General features: G+C 40.2%; 3 protein-coding genes across 19 annotated transcripts in view; 1 reads left to right on the top strand and 2 right to left on the bottom strand.

Annotated features, from left to right (window-relative positions):
* Positions 1-3,299: 3,299 nt before the first annotated feature.
* On the bottom strand, positions 3,300-4,859 carry LOC143005389 (green-sensitive opsin-like). Its single transcript, XM_076156786.1, has 5 exons — positions 4,475-4,859; positions 4,134-4,302; positions 3,874-4,039; positions 3,519-3,758; positions 3,300-3,398 (listed from the first exon to the last, which is right to left on the bottom strand). Exons 1-5 carry the CDS (start codon positions 4,857-4,859, stop codon positions 3,300-3,302), a joined length of 1,059 nt encoding a protein of 352 aa, XP_076012901.1.
* A 5,965-nt stretch (positions 4,860-10,824) lies between these two features.
* Positions 10,825-14,172, bottom strand: synprb (synaptoporin b). Its single transcript, XM_076156851.1, has 5 exons — positions 14,149-14,172; positions 13,231-13,355; positions 11,575-11,773; positions 11,274-11,465; positions 10,825-11,175 (listed from the first exon to the last, which is right to left on the bottom strand). Exons 1-5 carry the CDS (start codon positions 14,170-14,172, stop codon positions 10,825-10,827), a joined length of 891 nt encoding a protein of 296 aa, XP_076012966.1.
* Positions 14,173-23,839: 9,667 nt separating this feature from the next.
* Positions 23,840-27,654, top strand: part of cadpsb (Ca2+-dependent activator protein for secretion b) — a 50,498-nt gene continuing 46,683 nt past the window's right edge. For all 17 annotated transcript variants that reach the window (XM_076156685.1, XM_076156684.1, XM_076156680.1 and 14 more), the window contains exon 1: positions 23,840-24,172. In XM_076156685.1, the coding sequence (XP_076012800.1) occupies positions 23,840-24,172 (333 nt within the window). The remainder of the gene's footprint in view (positions 24,173-27,654) is intronic.

Consider the following 27,654-nt stretch of genomic DNA (forward strand, 5'->3'; position numbering starts at 1 on the left):
GGGACCTAATACAGATCTTCAAGGAGTAGTGCTGTTCTTGATCTGCAACCGAATTAGGTCCTCAGTCCTTGTTGCAAAGTAAAGGAATGTTCCTGAGTTCCTGAAGATTCCTGAAAATTATTTATAAAAGCCCAGTATCACATACAATGTACAATATACATACAATGTACCAAATGTTGGATGGGCTGGGATGGGGTTGGCTTGAAGCTTGTGGTAATGCCTTCTCCAATGCCTCCATTAACGCCTTTACGCAAAACGGTTTTCCCTCAGCAGCCTCTCCTGTTTGTCAGCACCCAAACACCCCACCAGTAAGGTACCGGGGTTCTGGCGGCGATCAGTGACCTCGCTTCCATCAAGTCCATGGATTCCCGTATACAAAGCTTGGAACGTCACCAGTACCAGCTGGCTAGCTCCAGGATCAATGGCACGGGCCCTCGCTCGCATCAGATGCCCCATAATTCACTCTTGCAAGCTCCAATGCAGCTTTGCCTTCAAGGTAGGTATTAGGTGTTACCTTTACCCAGTGGTTCTCAAACTTTTTCTTTCGCGCCCCCCTTTTCTAGATCAGAAGTTTTTCGCGCAGTACGGGGGCACACTGTTTTATCAATACCACTAATCCTTCTCCGCTAAATCAGCTCTATTTATCTTATCAATGATGGTCACAATGAATCTATCACTGATACCGACCTGCTTATTATACACGTCATTCGGCGGCAGTATGCCCCAAAACAGTGCTCGGCTCTGCCACAAGCAATTTCTTATGCAAGTGTTATTGCAAGTGCTTATGTGAGAAAAAGGGGCCGTGTAATAAACAAGCCAATCTGCAATAATTTCATGGAGCTGTTTGCAGTTTGTGTTTTTCTAAATTCTGTCATGTGTGTAGTGTGTGCAGGGATTTTCACCCCAAATGCATGTGTCCTCGCACAGAGGGTCTGTTATGACAGATACCAGTGCATGGAATCAGGTGGATAACAGATATATAATGAGTACACAAACCAGGATGTAGAACACAGGACAAGTAGAGCTGTGGCTGGAGACATGGAGACCGGAGCTGCAGCTGTACACACTGAAACGGAATGCTTGACGGAGCCAGAGTGAGTGGAGCCAAAACACAATGCTGGAGCGCAGGAAACAACCAAAAGGTCCACGCGCAATCAGTGCAGTGCAACAGAACAGTGCATAGCCGGCAAAACCCGTACAAAAGTACCGTGTACTAACGGATGCCACAGGAACTAAGGTAACAGACCGTTTTCCAGGAAACTGGAAACAAACTTTAAACAAACTGGAATCAAAGTGGAACTCTCTGGCAAGGCATGGCTTGATCACCTGGAGTCTATATACTGATGCTTATGAGCGCTCAATGAGCATCAGCTGTGTGCAGTCAGATGGCGGGAACAGGGATCAGGTAGCCACTCCCAGCCAGGAACAAAACCACAAGCATGTAAACAAGGAGGAGAACACATATTCAAAACAGAGCGCACATGACATTCACTTCTATTCAATTCTAATTTTTGATATCTATCTATCTATCTATCTATCTATCTATCTATCTATCTATCTATCTATCTATCTATCTATCTATCTATCTATCTATCTATCTATCTATCGATCGATCGATCGATCTATCTATCTATCTATCTATCTATCTATCTATCTGGGATCTATCTAACGCCTGGCACAGATCTAACCCCAGTACCACCCATACATCATATGCATGACACGACCCCCCTGGTCATGCCTGTCTCCTCACCAAGCACGAAAAAAGTTACTAAAATTATCACCAAAGTTACAAACTGTCTTCTCTATCCACAGGTCCAACTTTCCCGCATAAAGGGGGCCAATTTGGGAGTTTTCAGCTGCCAAGTATCTCTCAGGTCGGCAGAGACAATAAGGATCAAAGAACTTTGTGGCACCACATGGGGCCTACGCCAAAGACTCTTTAGATTTCATATACATCTGTTCAAATTAATAACTCCTAACACATGCAATTTCCTGAGTCTTCCTGATAGAAATTGTGATCTGGGTGAGAGGTTGAAAGAGACAGCAGCTTATTCAGTTTTGAGCCTTATATATGACACCATATATTGGATCTAAGTTATTACATCTTGATAGTCTAGAGGTTTTAAGGGTCTGTGTGTGATATAAGATTACTATATATATATTATAAGAGTACTTGCATATATATTACATAGGCCTGAGTCTTCAGTTAGAACTCATTAGGCCTAAGATGTCTCATCACTTAAAGACGAGTCTTTGAGAGGCAAACAAAGGTCTCAGTTGAATCACCTTGAAACTGCTGACAAAAGCTGATGGTTGTGCTGAGATGAGAAGTTTTCTTTTATCTGTCTCAGAATATTATAACTATCAGACATTATCAACATTAACACTGTTAGCATTCTCTTTAGTGTGCCACTCCAATTTAGCTTCTAACATCTAGTCTTCTTATCCATGTTCCTGATGCTGCTAACAGGATTACCCTGTTCTTCACACTCAACCTTCATCTCAAAGATCAGGGATGACAGAAGACAGAATGGTGCTGTCGTAATCAGATAATTCTAGGTGGGCAGGTGCTAATGAGAACAGATAGGACATTAAGATGTATTGAGACTAACGGGACATTTGGTCACTGCGCTTAAGTTTAAACAACATGCTATATATACTACTACTACTACACCACAATACAGACTATATAGCTTGAAATAAACACATTATGAGAACTCATTTTCATGCATGCATTTATTATCTATAGCTATTTTTTTATATACATTTTCAATTCATGAAGACAAAGTCCAAAATGTGATACATGGTTCTGTAACAACACAAAATACTTGCAAGTATATAGTTGCTCATTTTGAAAATAAAGTATAAAACCTGCTCCCACTGTTGTAAAAAACACTTCAGGAAAATATTGAGTGTCCTTAAGTTTTACAATTGTGATGTATTGAATATATGATGGTATATAAATTCAATGGTGAAAAAAGTGTTCAACCATTTCAAGGTTATTAGTGTCTTTGATGGCAGGGGGAGTCAAAGTGAGCTTCCACATACTCAGACCTTACATTCTTTGCATTGATTTTCATATCAACATAAGCCGAGCATTCTGAGTATAGCAGTATTCTTCAACTAAAGTGTGAGAAAATGAAGTTCATGAGTTCCTGAAGTCGACCATCACTGTCCAGAAATTTTACATCCGTTTGCCCAGAGAAAAATTCATTTCACTCAGTCCACAATGAGGATTATTCCAAATCAAATGCAGAATGGAAATGAAAATGTCCAGGTATATGAAGATGTCTCTGTATTTATGAGACAGAGGACACTTCTGTTTTGCTTGCAGACACTGAGGTCTCATCCTCCACCATACCGCCCATACCAACAGCACTCAACATGCAGTTACGGAACTGGAAAAAGAGAGAACAAAAAATTAGATAACAAGCAGGAAGTGTTCACAGAGACACAAACATTGGAAAACAATTTAGAAACTCTATAGATCGTAAATAGATAACTCTAAATGAACCCACCTGTTTGTTCATCAGCACGTAGATGACCGGGTTATACAGGGCTGAGCTTTTTGCAAAGAAGGCAGGGATACTTGCAGTCAGGGCAGTGAAGGCAGCTCCCTTGTTCAAGAAGATCCAACCAGCAAAACTGGCATATGGCACCCAAGCCACTAGGAAGCCAAAGACCATCAAGATGCACATACGTGTGACTTCCCTCTCAGCCTTCTGGGTGGAAGCTGACTCTTGCTGCTGTGCTGCTGCCTGAATTGTTCAAATAAAAGCAGGCGAAAAGATCAGAGTGCGTTTCAACACAATGTCAAATTGATTCAATACATTCTAATATGTGGTGGATGTCCTGTGAGCACACATGACTTACAGCTTTGACTGTCAGCACAAGGCTCCCATAAGTGAAGAAAATGATAGAGACAGGCAAAAAGAAGTGGACAACAAACATGTACATGACAAATGATTCATTGTTGAAGCCTGGGGCCAGAGTGTAGTAGTCGGGACCACAGGAGCACTGCAAACCCTCGGGAAGGTACCTATGGAAGGTTGGAGAAAAGCAGTTTTTCAATACATCAGCTACTCAGTAGTATCTGCCATTTCCATCCAAAATTATATATGTGTGTGAAATACCTGGACCAGCCGAAAAGTGGAGGGCAGGCACAAGCCATTGCCATGATCCAGGTGAACATCACTCCAGCTCCTGCATGAGCTCCACTGAACTTGAAGCTTCCCATGGGTTTGCAGACCACAATGTATCTCTCCACAGCCAGCACCACCAGTGACCAGAGAGCAACTTCACCTGCAGAGAAAAAAAGACAAGTTCATTTACACTGTGTGCTGCTAAGGAGGATATGATGTGAAAGTGTATTCACCACATAGTGTTTACATCATTTACAGGGATTACAGGGAATTTAGCCAGGTCCCTACTGACATTTACTATAAAAAAACATCCTAGTTTACTTCTTTCTTACCTCCAAGTGTAGCCATGAATCCCTCAATGGCACAGAAAGTAGCTCCCAGGATGAAGTAGCCGTTCACAGCAGATGTGAAGGTGATGGTGAAGCCGAAACCGCACATAATCAGTCCAGCCACAGCCAAGTTGACCAGGATGAAATTGAGAGGTTGCTGGAGCTTCTTGTTTTGAAACGTGACTAACAATGTGAGAGCATTGATGGGAGTTCCAGTGCAGATCAGGAAGACCATGTAGCAAGCTAGAAGCTTGTACATGATGGGATCTGCCATATAATACTGTGGGTATTCATAAGGACTTCTAACAATCCCAGTCTTATTAGACATGGGAATGTAGAAATTCTTGCCTTCTGTGCCATTAGGCTCAAATCCACCGCTCCAACTCATCTTGAAGAGTGCAGTGTGCTTCAGCTGTGTCTAAAGAAGCCCTGCGGATCCACACTACAGCTGTGGCTGCATTGCAGGGTTTTATACCTTCACTAACCCCCTGTCTAACTGAGAAAATGAGATAAGTGGATTATGATGTAGCTCAAAAATTAAATCATGATTAACTCTTATCTCTGGCTAGAAAGGCCATGGCCTAAAAGACTTCTGATCCACTTCCCGTGTCCGGAGGGGTTCTCTTAATCCTTGACCGCCAAGGTTATGTTGATTAGTTTGGAAGAGTCAGAGACATTTAGTGGAATATGTAGTAACTAACACATATTCTGCAATAATTGGTGGGTTGTTGTAATCTGGAACAAGTGGCATATGATAATAACAGCCAATGGCAAGGAGATTACTTAGCAATTAGTAACCTTAAGTTCACATTGTGTGACACTTCAGCTAACATATAACACTAAAACGGTAGTCCACTTCACTGTCTGATATTCCTCTGTGAGTATTTTTACATTGCTCATCAAGGTGAGTCTGGGGCAATAACAGAATGTAGGCAGCCGAGTATTTATCAGAATGGAGGTTCAAATATTAAAGAGTTGAATAATGTCATGCAGTGTCAGAATGGCATTACCAAAGATTTGGTGGAGCAGCAGAGGCTTCACTCTTCTATCATTAGAAATTCCAGTTTTGAACTGTGACAATTTTGATTTCCTGTGTTTTATTTTCATGAATGAGGCATAGAGGATCAGGTGCTGGCAGCAAAGATCCCTGGTAGTTCCTAGAGCAATATACCAGTGGCCAGTCTAGTTGTCAACACATAGAGATCTAAGGTTGCACAAACATTTTGGGAACCTATACACTATTGCCACAGCAGATGTTGAAAAAGCTCAGAAATAACCTTCAATACAGGCATTTGCTGTATTTCTTTCTGGTTGGCACAATTCTGTTGCCAGCATGAAACAAGGGAGAATGAATAGTTCAACAAATATGCACAGCATTGCCCCAAAACTTGCTTTCAAGTTAAGGGAAAGGTATAGGCGTGTCACTTGTGAGATCTAAGAACAAACTGAAAGGAGCGACCTAGATGATAATGCAAAGTTTTCAAAGGACATTCAGGGCTGGAGGAATAAAATATTCTTGAGTTGTAACAGCATTCTGTAACTACTGGATCAGGGTTTGTGTTTCTCTCATTTGTTGTAATTATTAACACTGGATGTCACCTCTTGTATTCTGTAGCGACCTCATTACAACCTTCATGGCAGCGGTAATAATTAGATAAATGCAATTGGAAATTCACTCAAAGGAATCTTCAAAAAACACTTGACAAATGGCCAGCATCATTTAATTATTAAAGGCAAACATAAATGAGCCTACACAGAACGTATGCTATTTCTGGCATGAAGAAACAGGGAATTGGAGGGAAGCTTAAAATGATTTATTTGAACAGATGTATATGAAATGTAAAGAGTCTCTTTGGGGTAGGGAACATTATGTGCACAGCTTTTCTGGATCCTTATCGCCTCTGCAGAACAGACACAGAAGGTGGCGGGGGTGAAAAAGGGAGATACTAAGCAGCTTAGCAGTCGGCCTCCATGTGGGAACGTTGGACCTGTAGAGAAGACAGGGGACTGTGGTGATACAAGAAGTGTTTGGAGTAGGGACAGGGATGACCCCAGTGATCAGGCCATGCATATACTTATTGATGGGAGTTACTGGGGTTAAATCTGAGCCAGGTCTCTACATCTGGCTCCCTGAAAGTGGGCCAGGCAATCTGGCTCGCTGAAAGGTCTGCATGAATGGATGAGTGAAAGTTGAGTGATGGGTGAAGGTTGCATTAGGTTGACATACCTGTACAGAAGCAGAAACGAAAGAAGAAACATGCATTTGACATGAATGCATTAAAAAGTCTAAGTACCTAAATTTGCACCTCCTCTGATCCATTTGACTTTTTATGCTTGTATGAATAGATATTAGTGCTAGAACAGCTTGCTCAGTAGCACTGGGATTTGATGAGACAGGTGTCCACGAGGACAACGGACATCTCATCTGTGACCTAAATCAGTTGCTGTTACTTCTCCCTGATTCATGGTTTCAGACTGCATGAGTGATTATTAACATTATTGTCCACTTAGATGTGTTGAAACGTTTTGATCAGGAATGAATGCATATTGTAATGACAATGTAATGTGGAATGAAACCATTTACCGTGTGCATCTGTAGCAATATGCGTCACTTTTAGGGCTTAGGAACATCAGGCCGTTAGGGAAAAAGTAAAAAGCGCAGCTGTGTTATCACATTAATGGTTATCTGCTCTTTAAATGTTGATCCGTGTGTGACATAGAACCTTAAAGTGATTACTTCAAAGCTGTAAAGATAGCATGTCACTGAGTGATCCACTTGTGAACAGACGTAGGCATGCCTTCTACCATGTAATCCACTGTAATCCTTTGTAAGGCAAACTGTGTTTAAGAGCAGATGGTTGCTGTTAAAAGGAGTAAATAAGTTATGCTAATAATTGTATTGTTTGAATCACCTGAAAATCAGCACACAAATCGGCACAACAGTATTTGGATGCTCTCACAGGTTTTGAATATATAATTGCTGTTTAAAACTTCATGAAATACAAACAATAGTATTTTAACCCTGCATTTGTTTAGATGGGAGGTCGACAATGAGAAAGTGCAGTAGACAAAAGAACTGCCTCAGTGTGTTGGAGTACAGTATGAGTGCATTCAAATTGACAGCACTACCAATAGAATACAATAAAAAGGAAAAAAAAATGAATAAATGCATTTAAAACATGCATTGCATTTACATATTTATATTTTTACGGGACAGGTCTTGAATGAAACTTCTTTATAGGCGTTTTTTGAGCTTGCTTATTTAACAGGTAAAGAGATCAAATGAAGGGAAGGGAAATGATTAGAACCATGTTTGGTCTTAGCTCTACACGGTTCCACTACTTCCGTTCCGAACTGAGTGTGACCGATTATGTGGTGCTACCACCCCCCTTAGGCCGAGATCAGTGCTTGTAACTCAACACAACAAGCAGCATCTGCCCTGCAACTTGCACAACTACATATTCAACTAGCACCTATAGTTATGTATTTAATGAATATTTATAATGTCTCTGTTTGTGTTACACCATAGGGATGAACTATGAACACCGTTTTTTTTTTTTATAACATTTTTAACTAAATCCTTTGACTGGTGGATGATGCCCTCTGCAGGCCTCCACAAGGAAGTGAACACATATACAGAACAGTGTGGAGGTATTCCATACCCTATTTCCATTTCTACATCTAAAATCATAGCAGCTATCCAATCTATGCAGTGCTGGTGGAGAAATGCAAAGGACGATGTTAAGCTGTTGTCTTTAATGTGTTGCAGCTCAGAGGGGATTAATTACATCTAACTACTGCCTTTTCCCATACCCAATATGGCTTCTCTCAAATGACGTAACCCCCTATTTGCTGCTAAATAACCTGACCCTAATTGTCATGCTGTGGGCACATGCACTGTAATTTCCTTCAAAGCCCTGGGCCTAGACACCTGCATGTGCTTAGTGTCACTGTTGGGGGGCTGCAGACACAAGCCTCTCTTTGTTCTAATGGCTTGGATCAGAGGCAACTCAAAGCACAGAGGTCTTGATTAAGTTACAGCTTACAAACCATAAAGTCGATATGTTTACCTTTCAGGCAGGTTTTGGACGGAAGTTGTGTTACCCTAAAACAGCAAAGGACAGGCTTGTTCATCTATAGTTTAAACTATAAAGACTTATTTTGTAGAGGCTTATTCACATTTATTTTCTCATTTTTATATCCATTATTTGATCGATACATCAATATTGTGAATATTGTTTTTGATTTTCTATCACATTATTACTATTGTTGTCGATATGGCATTATGGAACTCGAAGACACAATATTTAGCAAAACTGAACTTCTCATCCTAAACAAAGGTTGTTTGGCTTTGATTGGAATAGTGGTGGAACAAAAGCAATAATAATAAAAAATTGGCCCAATCATTTAAGATTGTATTTAATGAAAGCGGCACAAGCGTGATTCCTATTGAGAATACCAAGTGTAACCTGTAAATGGTTTGGGGAGTTTCTTAACAAATCTTGTTCATTCAGTGTGCAACATTTGTCGAAACAAAACTACATTTCACATATCCATGTCTACATGCCATATTTGTTTTGAATATTCATACACTGTATCTTTTCTCCTCATTGGTCAAACATATCAGCAACAGGTTTTTGGTCAGATGATTATTGATTAAGATTAAGGATATTTTTCCCTTCAACAATACGCACAAGGATCAACTTAGTCATGCAGAAATTGCCAAATTTAGCATGGATTGATTGTTTTTGTTTGTAAGTGAATAAATGACTGCATGGTCCACCACTTTATATGGGATGCCTGAGATGGTAATGTCTTAATAGGTCCTGGGCATTAGCATTACGTTAATTGTCTCAGACAGGATTGAACAGGCACCCGAAGGGATTATCCGTTTGGTGTTGTTAGTGGAGTTAATCCTACCCAGTGTGAAGTGTTGCAAAGAACATACTGGTGTCTCTGTACAACTCATCACAAACCAAATAATCCCACCACTGATTTTTCCATCTGTCCATACTTTCACTCTCACCTGACCTTTACATTAGAAATGAAAGTTGCTGGTAACAGCTTTAGCTACTCTGGAGAAGGAAAACTATATTACTACAATGACTAAAAATCAGAAGGGAATTCACACCATCTCAATATTGAACATAATGCACTTTATATTAAATAGATATTTCTTCACATTTCTCACAATATTTCACATAACACATTATGCAACAAATTATTTTTAGAATTCAGGGGAATCATTCTGTTATGACCTTAGTGTCTAACAATGCCAATGTAGATGCTGCTGTAGTTACAACAATGCAAATAAAGATAGAGGAATAAGGTCATTGTGAAGGTCTCTCAGTTTTCATTTGAAATCAACAAAACATCTCAAGAGCAACAGTCACAAAAAGCCACCACCAATAACAACAGGACTGTGTTCAATTAATAGTGAGGTCACCTTTAGTATATATTGTTCTTCAGACAAGAATGTTACTCACACGTCTACTGTTTACAGGTAAGAAACAAGAAGCACAATCTATTCATCAATTTTGTAAATTTGTTACATTTTGCTCATCTTACAGGAGTGCTTCCAATGTAGATGGGCAGAACACAAATAGACTATTTATAGTAGATATATATACAGTGAGTCCAGGATCAAATTAGAATTTCAATGAGAGAAATTGTAGCCAGGATTATATGATTGCAGTCTCATCACTGTAATCATAGTCTCAATCAAGTGAACTGATAATAGATTAATCAATTTTGGATATAAAAGGGGATCTTTCATGTAGATGTTATGTTTCTTATTTCAATTTTATGATCTATTTGGAAGGATCTTCAATGTTCAAGCAATTAATTGATCCACTTCTTCTCTACTTTGCTGCAGCACCACTGAGCACACAGAGTGAAAACAGACCATCTTTGAGGGCTCCTCCTAAATCTCCCTTTGAGGAGGAGCCTGACAAAAGGAGACTTAAGTCAGGCTTGAGATAACAGGCCAATCACTGATGAGCTATCCTCATATCTGATGAGTGTATCTAACCCGGTGTATTAGTGCTACAGAAGTAACATCAACTTCAATTTTGATCATGTTCAAGACAAACACAAAAAATATACCCCTTTAAAGATATGTGACAATAGCAGTATTAAAGCTGGATAGTTCACAGTTTAACTAGGTTAACAAAAGATAACACTGAATGCCAATAAAAGATCAAACACTTCACTGAGTCACTAGAAATAGAAAATAGTAACTCTACACAATAACAGAAATACAATGAAAAGATTTCAGTATCTCCAAACACTGACAATACTGACTGTGATAAGCAAATATCCAACAACATAAGCTCTAAGCTTTAAAGGCAAAATCACATCTGATTGATTAATATCACTGGCCCTTGGGAAGACACTGCTGGTGTGCCCAGATACGTCTGCGGTAAGCTAAAGCTGACTTGTGACTTGAAGCTACCTTGTCTGTGGGCTTGCTGACCCATATCCCCTTTTGAGTGGTTGAAGCTGCTTTGTCTGGAGGTTTGAGGGCGGAAATTCTCCTCGGGTTGGTCAAAGCTGCTCTCGGTGTAGAGGCGCTCCCGCATTCCACCACGTTTCCCAGAGGCACTCCTGGTCGGGTACCTCTGCCCAGTCTTATACCAGCCAGTCTCTTTAAACACAAACCAAATGTTTCCAACCCAGAGGACCACATTCACAAAACCAAAAACCTAGAAATGGAAAAGGAAACGAGAAAATTTGGCACACACTTGGTAATCATTATTTCCAGATTCATTTTGCAATCAAACAATGGTGACTGAATACCCACCGCAGACGTGTTGAGTCTCGACCAGAGAGGCTCCTGGGTCACCGTGCATTTATTTTCCTGAGCTCTACAGGCGGAGATGAGCAGAAGCACCTGGGTCGGGTTAGTCGCTGCCTTGATGTCAGAGAGAGCTTTGGCCCAACAGCAACTACCAACCAGCCACATTAAGGAGAAGATGATGGTGACGAGAAAGTCCTGCTCGTGCAGAAGAATAGAAAGGTGTTGAAGGAAAAGAGTCACAGACAGCCTAATGTAAAAATGTGAGTGAAGATTGGGTGTTTGATCGCAGTATGACTTCACTGACCACAAGGGGTCCCCTGTTGTTCCTCAGGTACTTGTTCTGGTAGAAGACATATACGATGGTTGCCAGTAGAGAGTAGAGGAAAGCAAAAACGCCCACAGCCACATAAAACTGAGCAGCTGAGGAAAAGTCCCCATCCAGAAAGAGGATCTCTTGTCTGTTACTCCCACACAAAGACGCCTTGAAATGTACTTGATGTAATCTACTAGACAGAAAAAACAGCTTTACAAATATATTTTCACTTTTTCACTTGATGAAAGAAGCAGTTCTCTATTTGCTTCATTAACGTGTGTGTGTGTTTTTTTTTTCCTTTGAAGTGACTTTGAATTTGGCGCTGCACCCAAAGGAAAGACTGCACAGGGAATCGAGCGGAGAAAAGAACAGTTATGCAACTTAATTGGCACTTCTGTGCGACAAAGGAGCACGACAATGTCGTGAAAGTAAATCCTCCTGCATTTCATACATTGACAGAGAGAGGAATCATTACCTTCAGTGCAAGGTTTTCATAAAACACAATTCTTTTATCATTCATAAATATTTCCATTAACATTTGATTATATGAATGGTTAAGGAAAAGGCACGATTAATTCATTGTGTAAAAATCCTACATCTGTATTGACAGATAAGACATTGTTACATTTGGCCTACGGTAATCAAAAAGATGGCAATTATGACATAAAACATGATTTTGAGGATTTTGTGAAGCATTAGTTTCTGTGCATTGATATGCTACTTTTCATCAATCATTTGTACAAAATGTAAATGAAAGAAAAAACATCCTATATTCCTATTATACACTGTGAAATTGTATCATATATCATAATCATTAAGGGAATTAAGGGAGCTACTGTCAAAGAGTGAAAATCACAGCACAAGTCAACTAAGCAAAGATAATAACAACACTCCAAGCCTATTTCAGGTAACATGGAGACAAAACAAGATCTAAAAGCTGAGCTGCTCCGCTCTATCATGCTGTCAAGCTTAATACAAAGAATAGAGCGGCCTCTTCTCTCTCTTGAAGCTCGTCCAATTTAAGATCAGGTAGCTGGCAGCTTTGCAGGAAGCCGGTCCAATTTATGAGTCCCGAATTGAATTTTTTCAATGCATCACTAGACAAAACATAGTGTACCTGTAGACCAATCAAAAAGCCTGTAACTGAATGTGGCTTCTTGTGAAGTGCAGCTTGACAGACCCTTCACTCACATCCCAAGTTTCTTTGCCTTTGCGATTTACTGCTAAGTTGGAGAAACTCTCAGTGTAAAGTATCATTTGCGTGCATCACTGTGGCTCCTGTGTGTCATCGGGAACACTAAAGACCTTGCACTATAGAGATGGTTGGATAATGATAATGTAAGCATGGAAATATTTCTCACCATTTCTAATTAAGAAAGTGTTTCTCCTTACAGGCCTTCAATGGTGTAAATGTACCAGATGAGAATGTCACTGTGTAATATTTTGTATAGAATCGAACAGAATATCATTGGTTTTGGAGTTGCAAGTCAGGGAATTATCAATTATTTCCATAAGTAACTATCTGATATCTACAGAAATGTAACATATACAATATCATGGATGGTTTCTGAGGCTCAAGTCACTGGCAGACCCTTTTCCCCTCATGAATGCTTTGTTACATTTGACAGTAAAAGCAAATTCCTTTACCTGAAAGGATAGCCAAAATCAATGTTGATACTGAGATTATTCTGCCTCTGGCCCGCACAGTCCACTTTAACCTGGAGGTGACCATAGTACCCCCCACATGTTGCAAAAGCACAGATGGCAAAAATCTGTGGGAAAATTAGAGAAGTATCCAGTTCAGTTCACTTTAAAATAGTGTTGTTTCACTGCAAACAGTGTGTGTGTGTGTGTGTGCGTGTGTGCGTGTGTGTGCGTGTGCGTGTGCGTGTGCGTGTGTGCGTGTGTGCGTGTGTGCGTGTGTGTGCGTGTGCGTGTGCGTGTGCGTGTGCGTGTGCGTGTGCGTGTGTGCGTGTGTGTGCGTGCGTGCGTGCGTGCGTGCGCGTGGCTTACTGCATGATCTCTACACCATGATCAATAACAGGATTGACTATCAAGATTTATATTTGGTTTGAAACAAACAAAAGATGAATAATTTAATGATCGGAAGATGCTACACAGAGCTAGTCGCTGTGCACCTTGGGGTGGCCACAGCATGCTCTCTCTGTCTCTCTCTGTCCCTCTCTTTCTCTCTCTCTCTCGCTTCCCTGCTCTCTGTATGTATTTCATGCTCTCTCTTCATTCCATTAATGTCCAAAAACATTTCAGCAATTAATAGCAGCTATCATTGCAACTATAACTATTAAATAACTGAATACCAGTAAAAAATTGTAAAATTGAAATTTCAGAATTAAAATAAACTGAGACTGGAAAAACATCCCAACCTTCACCCTTCAGTCAAAGAACTAATTTATTTTATACATGGTAAAGACAAGGATATTTATCAATTAATTTTTCAGTTAGCAAATTGATTTAAAAAGAAACAGTTATGTTGCAGTTCAGTATAAACATTATTCATATTGTACAGTATAATATGCATTCAATTCATCCAGAAATGAAACTTACCGGAGCAAATATAACCATACACATTTAAAAATCACAGAGCTCGGGTTCTACTCCTGACGGTGTCGACAGCTTTTATCATTCTGTCTCACTGCCAGTGGTGTAGACAGTAAAAGGAGAGTGGGACTCCCGGCAGAGGGGAGGGCAGACAGTAGATATCGTCCCTAAGGAGGAGTTTGACATTGATTTTCTCTGCATGACTATTCACAAACACTGCAATAAACTATGAAAGCACAATTTCAAGTTTATGAGCACTATATATATTCTGTATGTTACATGTAATTCTGGTTATATTATACAGAATATGTTGTTTGTATGCAGATGTTCTGATCTCATTTCATCCTTGCTTCATCAGCAACTTGGAAGAAATAGAAATATTTGATACAGCATTGCCTAGTTTTCCTGGAATGAAACTTAAAATCCTGGCTGAAGTCTAAAACCGTTTATGCTTTGGCATTACGATGTCAGTGACCATTTTAGATCTGGTGCATTTTCATCAGCCAAATGGAAGCTTGGCATCATAATGACAGTAATTAGGCAAACACATGAGGGCTGTGCTGGTTGCCTTTGTTCAGTACTGCTGGGTTGGTGGGCTGGCTCGGTAAAGAGAGCATATGGGAAAGTTTTAAGGGAAAGCCACACAGATTAATTCCAGTTAATGACTTTTTTTCTCCATTAATAAATTCTATCTCACTGTAGCATTGATTTATATACAAATTCAAGAGGTAATTCATGAAATCTCTAATTTAAATTTCACCACATACAAACAATTCCCTACCAAAACAAGTGTTGTTATGGTAATTTGACCTGCTCTGCTTCTTAGGTTATTTTTTTCATTGTGTCATTCATTCATCGTTTACTGCTTTATGTTGCTATACTCACGATTTAGGAATGATGATTCCTCAAAAATACCACCAGTACTGTTTGTCGTGGATGCACATTATCCCTGTGTAACCCCGATGACAATCTAAATCTAACTTCTTACTAGAGGAAGAAAGATGACATAAGATGATAAATGAAAATGGGAGTAATTGACAAATGAAAATGGGAGAAAAGGTGATGCTGTACCTCCTTCAATAAAAGACAAATAAGTTAATTTAAAGATGTAATATAATACTTTATATAATATAATGCATCACATAATACACAATATAATACTTTAAAAAGCACAAAATAATGTTTTGGGGGTATAGATAATGAGAATGTAGCAGTAGGTGCTGCTATATTACCTATAGAATGTTTCAATAACTTTTTTGTTTCTGCTGTGGTATTGGTCAGTAAAGGTGGTCCAATCTATTCACCTGAAGAGAGGAGTAAGAGGGAAAAATCTGAACAGACTATGTAGCTCTATGTCACCTTAGCTTCAATGGCAAAGTTTATGTGTTAAGTTAAACAAGAAAAGATAGCGGTTAATAACCATGAGGCCGTGACAGTGTGCTTGTGGAGTTACACTGAAAAGGATGCCGCTACCGATGGAAAGAAAAGAGAAGGTGGAGTTGGTTGCTAGTTGCTAATGTTTCCTGTTCCCGTCCTGTTTTAGACAGCAGGGGACAAAGATTCCTGGATAAAGGACTGGACTGTGAGCTTTTCTTTTTAGGTCATAGAGATTGTTTTTATGGGTCTATACTGTATGTAGGCCACTTACTATAGTGCAGCATTTTACTTGAGCTCCACTCCCTTGTGGGGTCCCGCATGGGTCTATCTCGGGTCTTTTTTTTATCCTCCAGGTATTTGTTCATGTTGGGCCATATCATCCACAGCAATAACACTGAACTCTAACACTTGCATTGTTATGCTGATGGCATACACTGTATATCATACAGTGCCTATATATATATTCACCGTCGCCCATTAAGTTGGAATAAAAAATGATTCCAACCTTGTGAGCAACAGTATATATACATAAGCTGTTGCCCATAAAGTTGGAATAAAAAATCAATCAATTTATGGGCAACCGTGTATATGGCAAAACTACGTCACTAGATTTAGTATAGGTTCGTAACCGTAGTGTAGATCATGACACTACCGCCAGGATATGTATGCTTATGTATGTGTGTGACCATATACAGACACAGAATGTTAATACAGTCCTCAACTGGAAGTTATCTATTTTTTTTAATGCTGTATCTTCTGCAAACCAACATTCGATACTGAGATAAAAATAACACTGATAACTTGACATTGTTTAGAAAATGTGTGAGAATTGATTGGAATGATCATGGATACATGATGTCCATAACTTGCATTGTAAGATTTAAAGGGTTATAAAAAGGCCTCTGCTGACCTCCTTTGGTGCAAGCTTGGAATCACACATATTTACTCAAATGTCAATGCTGCTAACATGTAAATACTGTCTGTAACGGCAATTATAATGATTATAATCTTCCACCAGTATTCCCCTCACAGCAAGAGGGTACTTTGCCTTTTGCATGGACTTTGAATGCTCTTCCTGTGTCTGTGTGGGTTTCCTCAGAGTACTTAAGTTTGCTTCAGCAGTCCAAGAAGAATAAGGCTGTTAATGTTCTTAATTGCAGAATGATTTCATCACCTGTGAAGGTGTCTAAAATCCATCTTCACTGCCAAGGGAAACAATCGGTGGGGGTTATTGCAGCAGAAGGAGGTTCTGCCAGTTATTAAATACAAGTTGGCATTGTTTTGTTTGTCATTAGTTCAGGCTCAATGTGTTTATCTATTATTGTGACCTCGTTGAAGATTGGACCACGTTTAATGAGCAACTCCTGAACGAGTGCTATAGCTTCAAGTAAACAAATTAAAGCAAAGCACTTTGATGATCCTCGAGTGATGACACTACTGGTTTACAGCACATTTCCTCTTCTTTGCCCTGTGCTCTGCGCTTGTCATCACACTCTTGTGTGTCACACTGTGCTAGTTATTTCCGCCGTGCACACATCACTTCATGCTCTGTTCACTGTCAATCACCTAAAACCAGCTTGAATGAAAAAGGGAATAAATGCCACAAACATGTGTCACATAAGAGACTTAACTGTCATGTCAATGTTGTCCTTTTTTTGTAAGCTGACACAACAGTTAATTTGACATTGAGTGCGTGTTCAAAAACCCCAGCTATACTGGAGTAATGTGGTGGCACATGAAAACAAATGGGCCAGCAGAGCCTTTGTCAACAGTTGCAAGAAAACATAGACAGCTCCAGAAAAGGTAATTAGAATTGTGTCTTGAGACCTTATTTAAAACCAGAGACAAATTTCCCAGCCTTATTCCCTCAGGCAGGATTTTCCTCTGTGCAGTGATGCTAATGGAAAAAATGACTGATCACGTTGCGTTTTCAGTCTAGACTAAAAAACGACCTAAAACCTCCAAGTTGATCATCGATATAGAACTACTTTGACTTTTGCATCATTCTAATCTGACAGGAACACAGGGACATAACCCTGAACAGCCCTGCAAGCTTTTGTTTTTAGATGAATCATTTGCTTGGGTAAATATCCATACCACATGTGAATTTGCATGCCTACACGTGTGATGCTGTAGCAATGATGAGTTTAAAGAGGTTAAAAAGTATAAATGAATGACGAATAGAATGGGGTGTGAAACATTGTGTACATGCAGGTGTTAGCTCTCTCTTTTCCTCTCATGTCTCATGTCACGTGTTTTCTTACAGAAACAAAGTCACCATTACTCCCTCGGGGACAGTGGACTGAATGAATCTGAACACCTCATTGCATGCCAGCAATGTTATTTTTAATTGTCTCCATTCTCCATCTCCTGAGGGGAAAACTGATGAAGATATGGACGAATTTATTAAACTAAAGCCCAAATGATTATGAGTGTTGGCGGTGATTAGATTAGGGATTAATAGCAAACAGCTGCAGTATCACCAAGCAATTCCACATCACCTCTTTTGTCACGCATGATTTGGTATTTGGACAAATTGAGAAAGTGAAACTGGAAGTGTGTAAGAAGGGAGCAGGACAGCTCTGGAGCATAGTTATTAACATCAACAATAGCTTGTCCTGGTTGTTTCAGATGATTTTCTTATTAAAGATGTAACTGTACCCTGTGGTATCAGTGCACTTGGTTAACTAAACATTGGAGGTAATAATCACAATGACTGAAAACATCCTTTGATAAATCTGCCTCCAGAGGGCAGTATTTATCCATGCTGATTGAGAAGAAAGCCTCAGAGGTCCTCTGCAGTGATGAGCTTCTTTGTGCCTCCTCAGAGCATTTTGATCTCTTTTCTTTGCAGTTGCAGTTGATAAATGGTGTCTACTGCAACCAGAATAACAAATTCATGAATGTAACTGTTAATAGGACAAACTACTCTTCTTTTCAGTCTGAGAAGTCTGTATTGGTTTTACAGCTATAGGATTTTTGTCATGTTAAAGTAGGAAGGCTCCAGTCTCACGCTGTATTATTAATGAAGCCTTTTTCTGGCTTCATCTCCCCTCTCTACCCCGAAAACTGCAGGAAGGTCCTCACAAGCGTATATGTAGTCATTTTCACAAGCAATACACCCATCCCATACTGTACACACTGAAGAAATGTAAGGAGATGATACACATTTTGCATGCAGAGGCAATCCCAGGCCTGAGGCTAAGATGGAACATACAAAAACACAAGCATATGTGAAGTCATCATCAGGACTGACTGGATGTAATAGAGTAAGTGATCCTTTACACATTGATCATTCTAATGTAGCCAAAAATAAAAAAAGCTTAGAATGTCTCTGCAGCTTCTGCCACAAATAAGTTGTGGGCATTGCATGTTATCAATTTGTTCATCGGTTAAAGAAAGAAAAGGACAAATGTGGTCTATGCAACAAAAAAATAGAGGACAGAAGGATAAAAATAGAAAATGATGAATTTCTATGCAGAAAGAAATGTCAAGAGGAATGGTGAAGGGATGAGCTCAAAGACAGGATGGTGCTCCTCTCAACCTGCTGGGACTCCAACTCAGAGCCGCTGCAAGATTAATGTCCGGGGAGAGAGAATGGACATGACAAGTTTTTCTTTTGTTGTTGTTTGCAAAAGTATTATGTAAAAATGGTTAGATTAGGCTGTTAATGTCTCCAAGGCAGGTTCCTCTCTGTGCTCTGACAAAGAAATCATCTGCCTGTGTCCAAATATAATCGTTTTAAGACTGAAATATCTGTAACACTAAACTGTATAATTTACATACATCATTGAGGCTTAACTAAACTATTCTTGCTAAAAATGTTCAGCATTGCCTTTCGGGATTTTGCTAGTTGTGAATCACTTTTTGGGGCTGTAGTCGCCACATTGCCTGCACTGACCTTATTCCATCAATCTCACATTAAAAACGCTCCAAGCATTTAAATATTTCAAAGAGCTGCTAAGCTTTCTCTCTCTCTCTCTCTCTCTCTCTCTCTCTCTCTCTCTCTCTTTCTGTGTGTGCGTACACACGACAAGCCATTTTAAAACTTAGATCATACAGTAGGACAAATCACCATGACAGTGATTAAATACGACAACTAATGATTTGAAAAATGCATTAATTCTCAGTCTATTAATGAACTCAAGGAACTAAAATGCACTAAAATGCTCTCTCTCTCTCTCTCTCTCTCTCTCTCTCTCTCTCTCTCTCTCTCTCTCTCTCTCTATCTCTCTCTTTCTGTGTGTGCGTACACACGACAAGCCATTTTAAAACTTAGATCATACAGTAGGACAAATCACCATGACAGTGATTAAATACGACAACTAATGATTTAAAAAATGCATTAATTCTCAGTCTATTAATGAACTCAAGGAACTAAAATGCACTAAATAATCCTGTCACTGCAAATACAATCACACATCACATTGGCGGTATCTCTCTCTCTCTCTCTCTCTCTCTCTCTCTCTCTCTCTCTCTCTCTCTCTCTCTCTCTCTCTCTCTCTTTCCCACCCACACTCTCTGGCTTATCGTGTACTTTATACATATCTATATATTGAATAAAATAAACATGTGCACTGTATAATGTGCATAGACCAGGAGAGAGTTGAAAGTGGGAAGTCATGAATATCTGATTTAATAAATTATTATGTAATGATTTGATGTTTCAGCTGTCTGAACTGTCTGGTGCATCACACTGTAGATCATAGGTTGTCTTTACCAATTCTTCAAAGACACGTCCACATCTATATGAAATTTTGTCTTGTAATGATGTCTTTATGTTTTTTTTATGATTTAGCTTTTTCCTTGAACCAAAACTTTTCATCACAGTGCAAGATCAACTGCAATACATATCTATAAAAGACACCTCATATAGATTTTATTTGATATATTATCACAGAGCTAATGGATGAATTGGTGCTCAAGACCAGATTTGCAGCGAGCTATAGGGCCCCAGTGAGTATACAATTAATAATGGATTTCAAGGGCTGGGTCAGAGGGAGTTCAAACACACCTTTTCTCCACTGGTCAGGGTCTATAGCTGCACAGAGTGGGTGACCTTTTCCACTGTTTGTTGAAGAAGTCTGTGTGTAATTTTGATTTCTTTCCTTAGGCTGAATCAATCATTCAGTTGAGAATAGTTTAAAGATTTTTCAGAGATGTGTTGACTTTTGTGGATACAGCTAAAGCCAGGTAATTGTTTTCAAGTGGTCATTTGACAAATCCTCACATTACCTTCTATTGACAGCTCAAAGTATTCAATATCATAGGTGTCATGATGTCATACAGCTTAGTTAAGTCAAAAATAGTTACATTTAATTGTAAAGTAAAAACAAAATCTAACGATTGTTCAAAGACAAAAATAAACACAAATGACAGTGAACTTTTTCTCACACTGGCCCTTGTGTTGGAGGACCCTCAAGAACATCAACATTTAATGTGTACACACTCTGCTTGAAGTATGGGAGCGGGGGAGGAAGAACATCAGTCAATTATTAATGTTTAAAAGGATAGCAGAGTTCTGCTGCCAAGCTTAGTGCAATACCTCTCCAAGTGATGTCAAGACCGTACAGCTGCAACAACCAAACGAAGCAGTGACGATGAGTGTCGTAAGACCAACTGCCATAACCTGGCAGGGACAAGCAGGAGCCTGTTGAGAACTTAATGAGTTTCAGGAAAATAAGGGGATGCGGGTGACCTCATGCTGATAAACCACATGGACACCGAGTAAAAATTAAGAGTTAGGGGTGGAAAAAGCCCTGATTCAAGGGGTCGACAAGAGCAAAGCAGAGATGACGAGACCTTGAAAGCTTGGTTACCTACAGGGAATTTACTGGTCAGACATGTAAAGGAACATCTGGAGCAGTGGTTCGTCAGGAGAGCTGTCATATTCAATTTAGTCTCAGAGGCTAAGCAGGCGAACCGACTCATCCTATAAATGTCCTGTCCACAGTACAGCTGCCTTCTTGCTACATGCTACAAAGGTTTCCACCAGAATCAGGGGCATTTTATTCCTGGTAAGGTGAGGACAGTTGAGCAATAACAGTGAAAATACTTTGGTAAAATTTTAATGTTTTGTCCAATTCACTAATGCGTTTTGCAGGTTTGTTGACATTTTCACTTTTGCCTGCAGACAGTTGGTTCATACGGATTGTCACACATGCATTTCTTGTACTATCAAGTTTCATTCTGTAATATTCATTAAAGATAAAGAGAGCCTGGAAGAGCCTGGAGTTACTGTTCCCAGAGTTACTGTCTTATGTGGGACCAACACACCAGAGTAGCACAATGAACCACAAACAACAAAGAAAACTATCATCAGCAGTGATTAGAGGCTTGGGGTTACCAGTGTATTGTGATGTATGCCTGCATCATTTTGATTGCTCTCATTACTATCAGAAAGTGAGAGATCAATGCTTGTGTGTGCCAGGTCCTGACAGCTTGTAAGTTAAAAATTCAGCTTCTCTAAGTCATGGCTTTCTCATTTCTCGAAATCTCTCTCCCAGATTAATTGCTCAGGCCATCTTTGATTTGCCTGTCAGCTTAAATTTGCAGTTGCAAAAATAACGTCACCCTGGTCAGAGGTCAGAGGCTGAAATACATGTGTGTGTAGGCCTCTTAACATATTACTTTCCACCATCTTTGAAAGAAAAAAAAGAGAACAAACTCAGACGGATATGACTATTTTTTATTTACATGATGACTTTTTTGTGCAGTACATCCATGTGTGATAAGAGATGAGTGTAAGATAGGCAAAGTGACAACACCTGGAGAAAAAAAAGGTAATGGTTAGTCCCACTTTACCCCTTAACTATCTCAAGGTATTTACAGCAAAACTAAAGCTATACAGCAGCCATTGTGTTAGTAATAGAGTAATGATAAGGACAACCTCAATGGCTGCCTGCGTGAATAAATGAGAACACATTGAGTTATGACTGCTTGAAAAGAGGTCTGATTGATTTTCTTCTTTGAAGGTTGCAAAGCTTATTGAGATTTTCAGATGTATATATATCGTGGTAGACTTGGAGCATAATTTGGTGCCTGTGTCTGCCAAAACAGATGGATAGTTGAGGTGAAGCAAGAAAATTCAGTGTTTTTTTTAATGTTTGATTCTGTAGGCCTGGAGAGAGGATATTTATAGAGTGGAGTTGGATGAGATGATGATAAATTTTGATGAAGACACCTTTAGTATACTCTATATAATTAACAGCCTTGAAATATAATGCATACTACACTGTGTGCAATAATTAAAATGCTATTTGCTAGGGAGCTCTCCACCAATGGAACTCTTTCCCTGCAGAAATCAATGTATGTTGTGCATTATCAAATAATGCCTATGTTCTCTGCACTTGATAAAGATGTGTCTACTAAGTACTAAGTAGTTAATATGATTAAGATTGTTGATGTTTACATTAATACACTGGGGTTTGCCGACTATTTTAGTACATTTAAAGTATCTGCTTTTGGACATAAACTGTTTACTGAACTAAAAAGTAATTTCCGGTGGAATAAAAATACATTGAGTCTTAGCATACTGCAGCCATCCTTTTCTTGAGCATAAGCCTACACACACTGAGCTGTCCTGTCTTTAGAACCACCCCACCCTTCACACACACATGGCAGAGGCGGACGTCTCCAGGATTCATCACGGAAATGCACACCTATAACAATCTGCATCCCTCGCACAGCCCGTAAATTGACTAATCGTCCCCATTTCGGTGACATTAGCATAGAAATTGCATGGCAGCCATCTTAGGTGTAGCACTGCGGAGCGTCATGTTAAAGTAATGTGGGAAGAGCCGCGCATCTTCTCACTCCAAACTCTCATTCTGTGTTCAGGACCGCGGTCAGCTCCCCGCGCCCACGTCCCCGCCCGGAAGGCAGGGAGAGGCCAGCGGCTGCCAAACCAACACACACACAAAAAACACACTCACACATGCACACACACACTCTTCCTCCCTCATCTGTGCTCCACACTGCCGCCCCTCCCTCTCCTTCACCACCTCCCCCCGGGCTCCTTCACCACCTCCCCCTCTCACATCCGCAGCACTGACTGGCCAATAAAACACTGAAAATACGTAAGCATCGGCGACTGCTCGGCGCAGGCGGAGAAGGCTCCGAGACCTCCTCCAGCACTATTCACCGCTGACATCTCTGCCCGAGCGAGTAGCGTTCAGACCCCGTCCCCCGTCTTGACTTTGGCCATATCCTACAGCATTCAAACACGGATAAAACAACAGCGACGCGACCTTATAGGGGACTATCCAGATCACATCTCCTTAAGTGAAATCCGTAGCGGCGCGTCACCTTCCAGACCAAGATGTTGGATCCGTCGTCCAGCGAGGAGGAATCTGATGGGATAGTGGAGGAGGAAAGCAAAGAGGCGATGGCACCTCAGACCGGTTCCCGCATCTCCCCGAGCCGGACCAGCGAGAGCTCCGGCGGACTGGCGCCCAGCAGCAGCCGCAGCAGCGCCCGTCCGACCAGCCCGAGCCCGTCAGCCGCCAGCGAGGAGAAGGAGGATCTGGAGAAGCTGCAGAGGGAGGAAGAAGAGCGTAAAAAGAAGCTGCAATTGTATGTTTTTGTGATGCGATGCGTCGCGTATCCCTTCAATGCAAAGCAACCTACAGATATGGCAAGGCGACAACAGAAGGTAAGGGCCCCTCTGTGTGCAGAGGCATAATTAATAACCACATGCTGACGAATGCCTCCTTTCATATCGCAGATGCTGTCATTGATGACCTACATAAGCCAGAGCCCTCAGAGGTTTTTGGTCACCAGGCCTATTGAATAGAGGAGGTAGCACAGTCCCGGGGAAACCATTGCTTGTTTTTTGGCGTAAAAAAGAGAGATGTCGTGTCCATGCCATGTCCAACACAAACATGTTTCCAAGCTCTAAATAGTAAAAACACGGTGCTGCGGGGCGGCAGAATGACTGCAGCCCGTATTCATCCACACACGCACACACACACACACACACACACACACACACACACACACACACACACACACACACACACACACACACACACACACACACACACACACACACTCCTGTGGGTGAAATCAATTCTTAAGCCCCCAGCAAGGCTATTCACTGGAAGGGCGTTCAAGAGATGGTGGATGGCCTTTTAAAACTAGGCAGCGCCGTTGTCCTTGTTGGCCTACATCTCACCGAAGTGCTGCTTTCCATTAGGGCAGCGCTGCGTGGGTCTGTGCTCTTCCCTTCTGGCGGAGACCCAATTCCAAGCCGTTTGCGCCATCACTTATCCCGTCAATTTGGTCTCCCAAGGTGACTTTTAGGCTTAGTCTTCTCAGGGAAGGTTGCTTGTGGAACAGCCATTCTCCTCTGTAGATCAATGATTTTCCTCGATGAGGTTACAATAAATTATTACGCTGCACATTTCTATGCACACATCTTTAATGTTTTACACCATTTTTCACATTAGACCCAGAGGTCCACCTTGTTTCATTTAGATACGTTCCTTTAAAGGACAAGGCCCCAGATCCTGGCTACACACTGCTGGAGTCATGATGACACCAGTTTTGGGTCATGCTGTCCTTTCTGTCAAAGTCACTGTACACAGGCCCTGCTAGGTTAAAGGAAAGTTTCACCAATTGTCAGTTTGGACACTGGCGCCATTGTTTGCCCTTGTTATATACATTTGTCTATCATGCCCCAACATAGCCCAACAATGTTTGCACTGCACATATTATAATGTATCTTGTAGGTTAAGAATTGAAGCACAAATGCAATTGTAACAAAGATGATCACCAGGATTTATTTAGGACTATAAAGCTTGAATATAGATCGTAAAAAAACAAAACATGTTTATCACACGCTGGATGGGATTTCAATTATTTATAGAAGTTGCTTGCAGTGTGTAGACTGTGGACCTGCAAAATATGAATTGAGTTAATGGAATGCTGTTAATGTATCGTTCATGCCACCAAATATCGTAAACAAAATGATTGTAATTGCTTCCCCCGGAGTTTGTTGGAACTCTTCTTCAGTATTATGATTGTCATATTTGCAGCCAATTCGTCTTCGGCTGGACAGAGCTAAGCCTCATAGTTATAGTAATGTTATGCTGACTCATACAAATGGGGAGGGCATAAACTAATATTTGTCCATCTTTTTGGCAGTTTTTGCATTCATTCATGCATGTATTTGCAGCTAGGGAAGGATACCAACAGTCTAATCTTTGACAAGGAGGCGTATTTGTGTCCGTAGCCCAGGCAAACTCAATCTTCTCAATATGAAATGAATGAAGGATGAACATTTGCCTGTCTACACTTCGATTTGAAACTGCTGTTTCACTTATCACAAAAAAACATCCTTGAAAAATTAAAGTTCAATGACAACAACAAGGTATTTTTTTAAACCACATGTGATTGATTTCATAAGACTGAATGGCCTTCATACACAATCATTCATTTCAGTAAATTCATCAGAACCATTGGCTCAGCAGTCTATGCAGCCTATTGCATTTTGGCTGTTATAGATTGCTCATAGGAATGTGATGAAACAATTTCTGAAATGAAAAGACTTAAAAGGCCTCAGTGAAACATATGGAGCAGCTCCATGATAATCCATTATTAGGAGCTCTTGCAAACAAACAGCAGTGTGTTGGTCTATCATAATGAAACAGGCAGGCAGAGTATGCAAGCTTAACTGCTGCCCCTGGAAATGCATTGTTATAGCCTTGTGAAAGGGAAAACACAATGGGGCAAATAGAGGCCGTTGCTTTATTTTGAGGAGCATGGCAGAGATATTTTTAAGTGTCTCTGCTCCAGTAATGGATCAAACAGTAGTATGATGGCTGCTGCGATTCCAATTGTGTGTGTTTAAAAGGTGGCACACACTATGTGTTTTTATGTAAGACAAATTGTCTCAGGACAGGGGCGCTAAGACTAATGACACCCTCCTGTAGAATAGCAATTACCATGTTACATAAGATATTGATAGAAGGTAGATTTTACTGGGGTAATTTATGGAGGGATACCTTTATAGTAATTGTTCTGTAAGGCCTCTGCTAGCAGCCTGAACTCTCTGAAGAACATCAACAGCACATGGATTAGAGTGAAAGCAGAATTTGGAAGACAGGGAGATGAAAAGCAGATATGAGTAATCTTATTGAGTTATATATAGAGTTCAAATAAGTTTGAGGAATCAATTTTTTTAATAGATAACACAAACAGCATATGAGAGCTGTGTGTAAGTCCTCATATCAAGGGTTTCATCAGTTTAGCAACACAATGCCCTGAAGATAATGTAACCCAATAAACTTATCTGCTGTTACATTCCTTAATGGAGTGCCACTTGGCTCAGCGTTTTAATATTAAAGGTACTCAGAGGGGGGGAAACCTAGGGAGCTGTACAGTAGGCTTGCCGATATGAATAGGAAGGAGATTGAAATGCAAATGAGTGCTACTTTGAGTCCCTGCTAAAGTTTACATTTTTTAATGAATACTGAGCTGGCCAGTGGAGTTTGGGTGCCACATTGTTAAATGAGTTCACATTTGGTTAATGATGCAGTGAATGTACAAAATTTCATGCAACTGTTTTGGCTTGTTACATGGCTTGCTTCCATGGCGTTAATTCAAGTCTTGTAATTAATGCACAAAGCTAATGACTAGTTTAAAACTGACATGCTGTAAAAAATATTAGCCTATATCAGAAAGGAAATTCTGGGAGCAGTGAGATAAAGAAACATTAGAAAGCTGGTTGTATTTGTTCAGTGATAGTAGTTATATAATTATTGATACTAACATGTAGAGAAATAGATATGGAAAATAGAATGGATATAGGGTTGTGGAATGATGCAGTGGAATAAGCCATTACAAAGAGGGAACAACGGATTGAAATGGAGAAGAAACTGGATTTGGTGAAGTCGGCAATGAAAATACACAAAGTGGTGTATGCACAGTGAAATGAATGCATGCATGCCTGCATACATGGACATGTTATGATACAATCTTGCCCCGCCTCCTTTGGGTATTACATGTATTGATGTTGCTGCTTCCTGTTTCTCAATGCAGCGGGGAAGTGAGATTTAAAAAAAAAACACTCCTATAAACATGTCGGTACAGATAACTGAGGTGGAGCTGTTGGAGGTCATTAGGTTCATAAAA

This window comes from Genypterus blacodes, unplaced genomic scaffold, assembly GCF_046128005.1.
Source record: "Genypterus blacodes isolate CSIRO-AG114 ecotype Tasmania unplaced genomic scaffold, CSIRO-AGI_Gbla_v1 ptg000070l_1, whole genome shotgun sequence".
NCBI classification, from domain to species: Eukaryota; Metazoa; Chordata; class Actinopteri; order Ophidiiformes; family Ophidiidae; genus Genypterus; species Genypterus blacodes.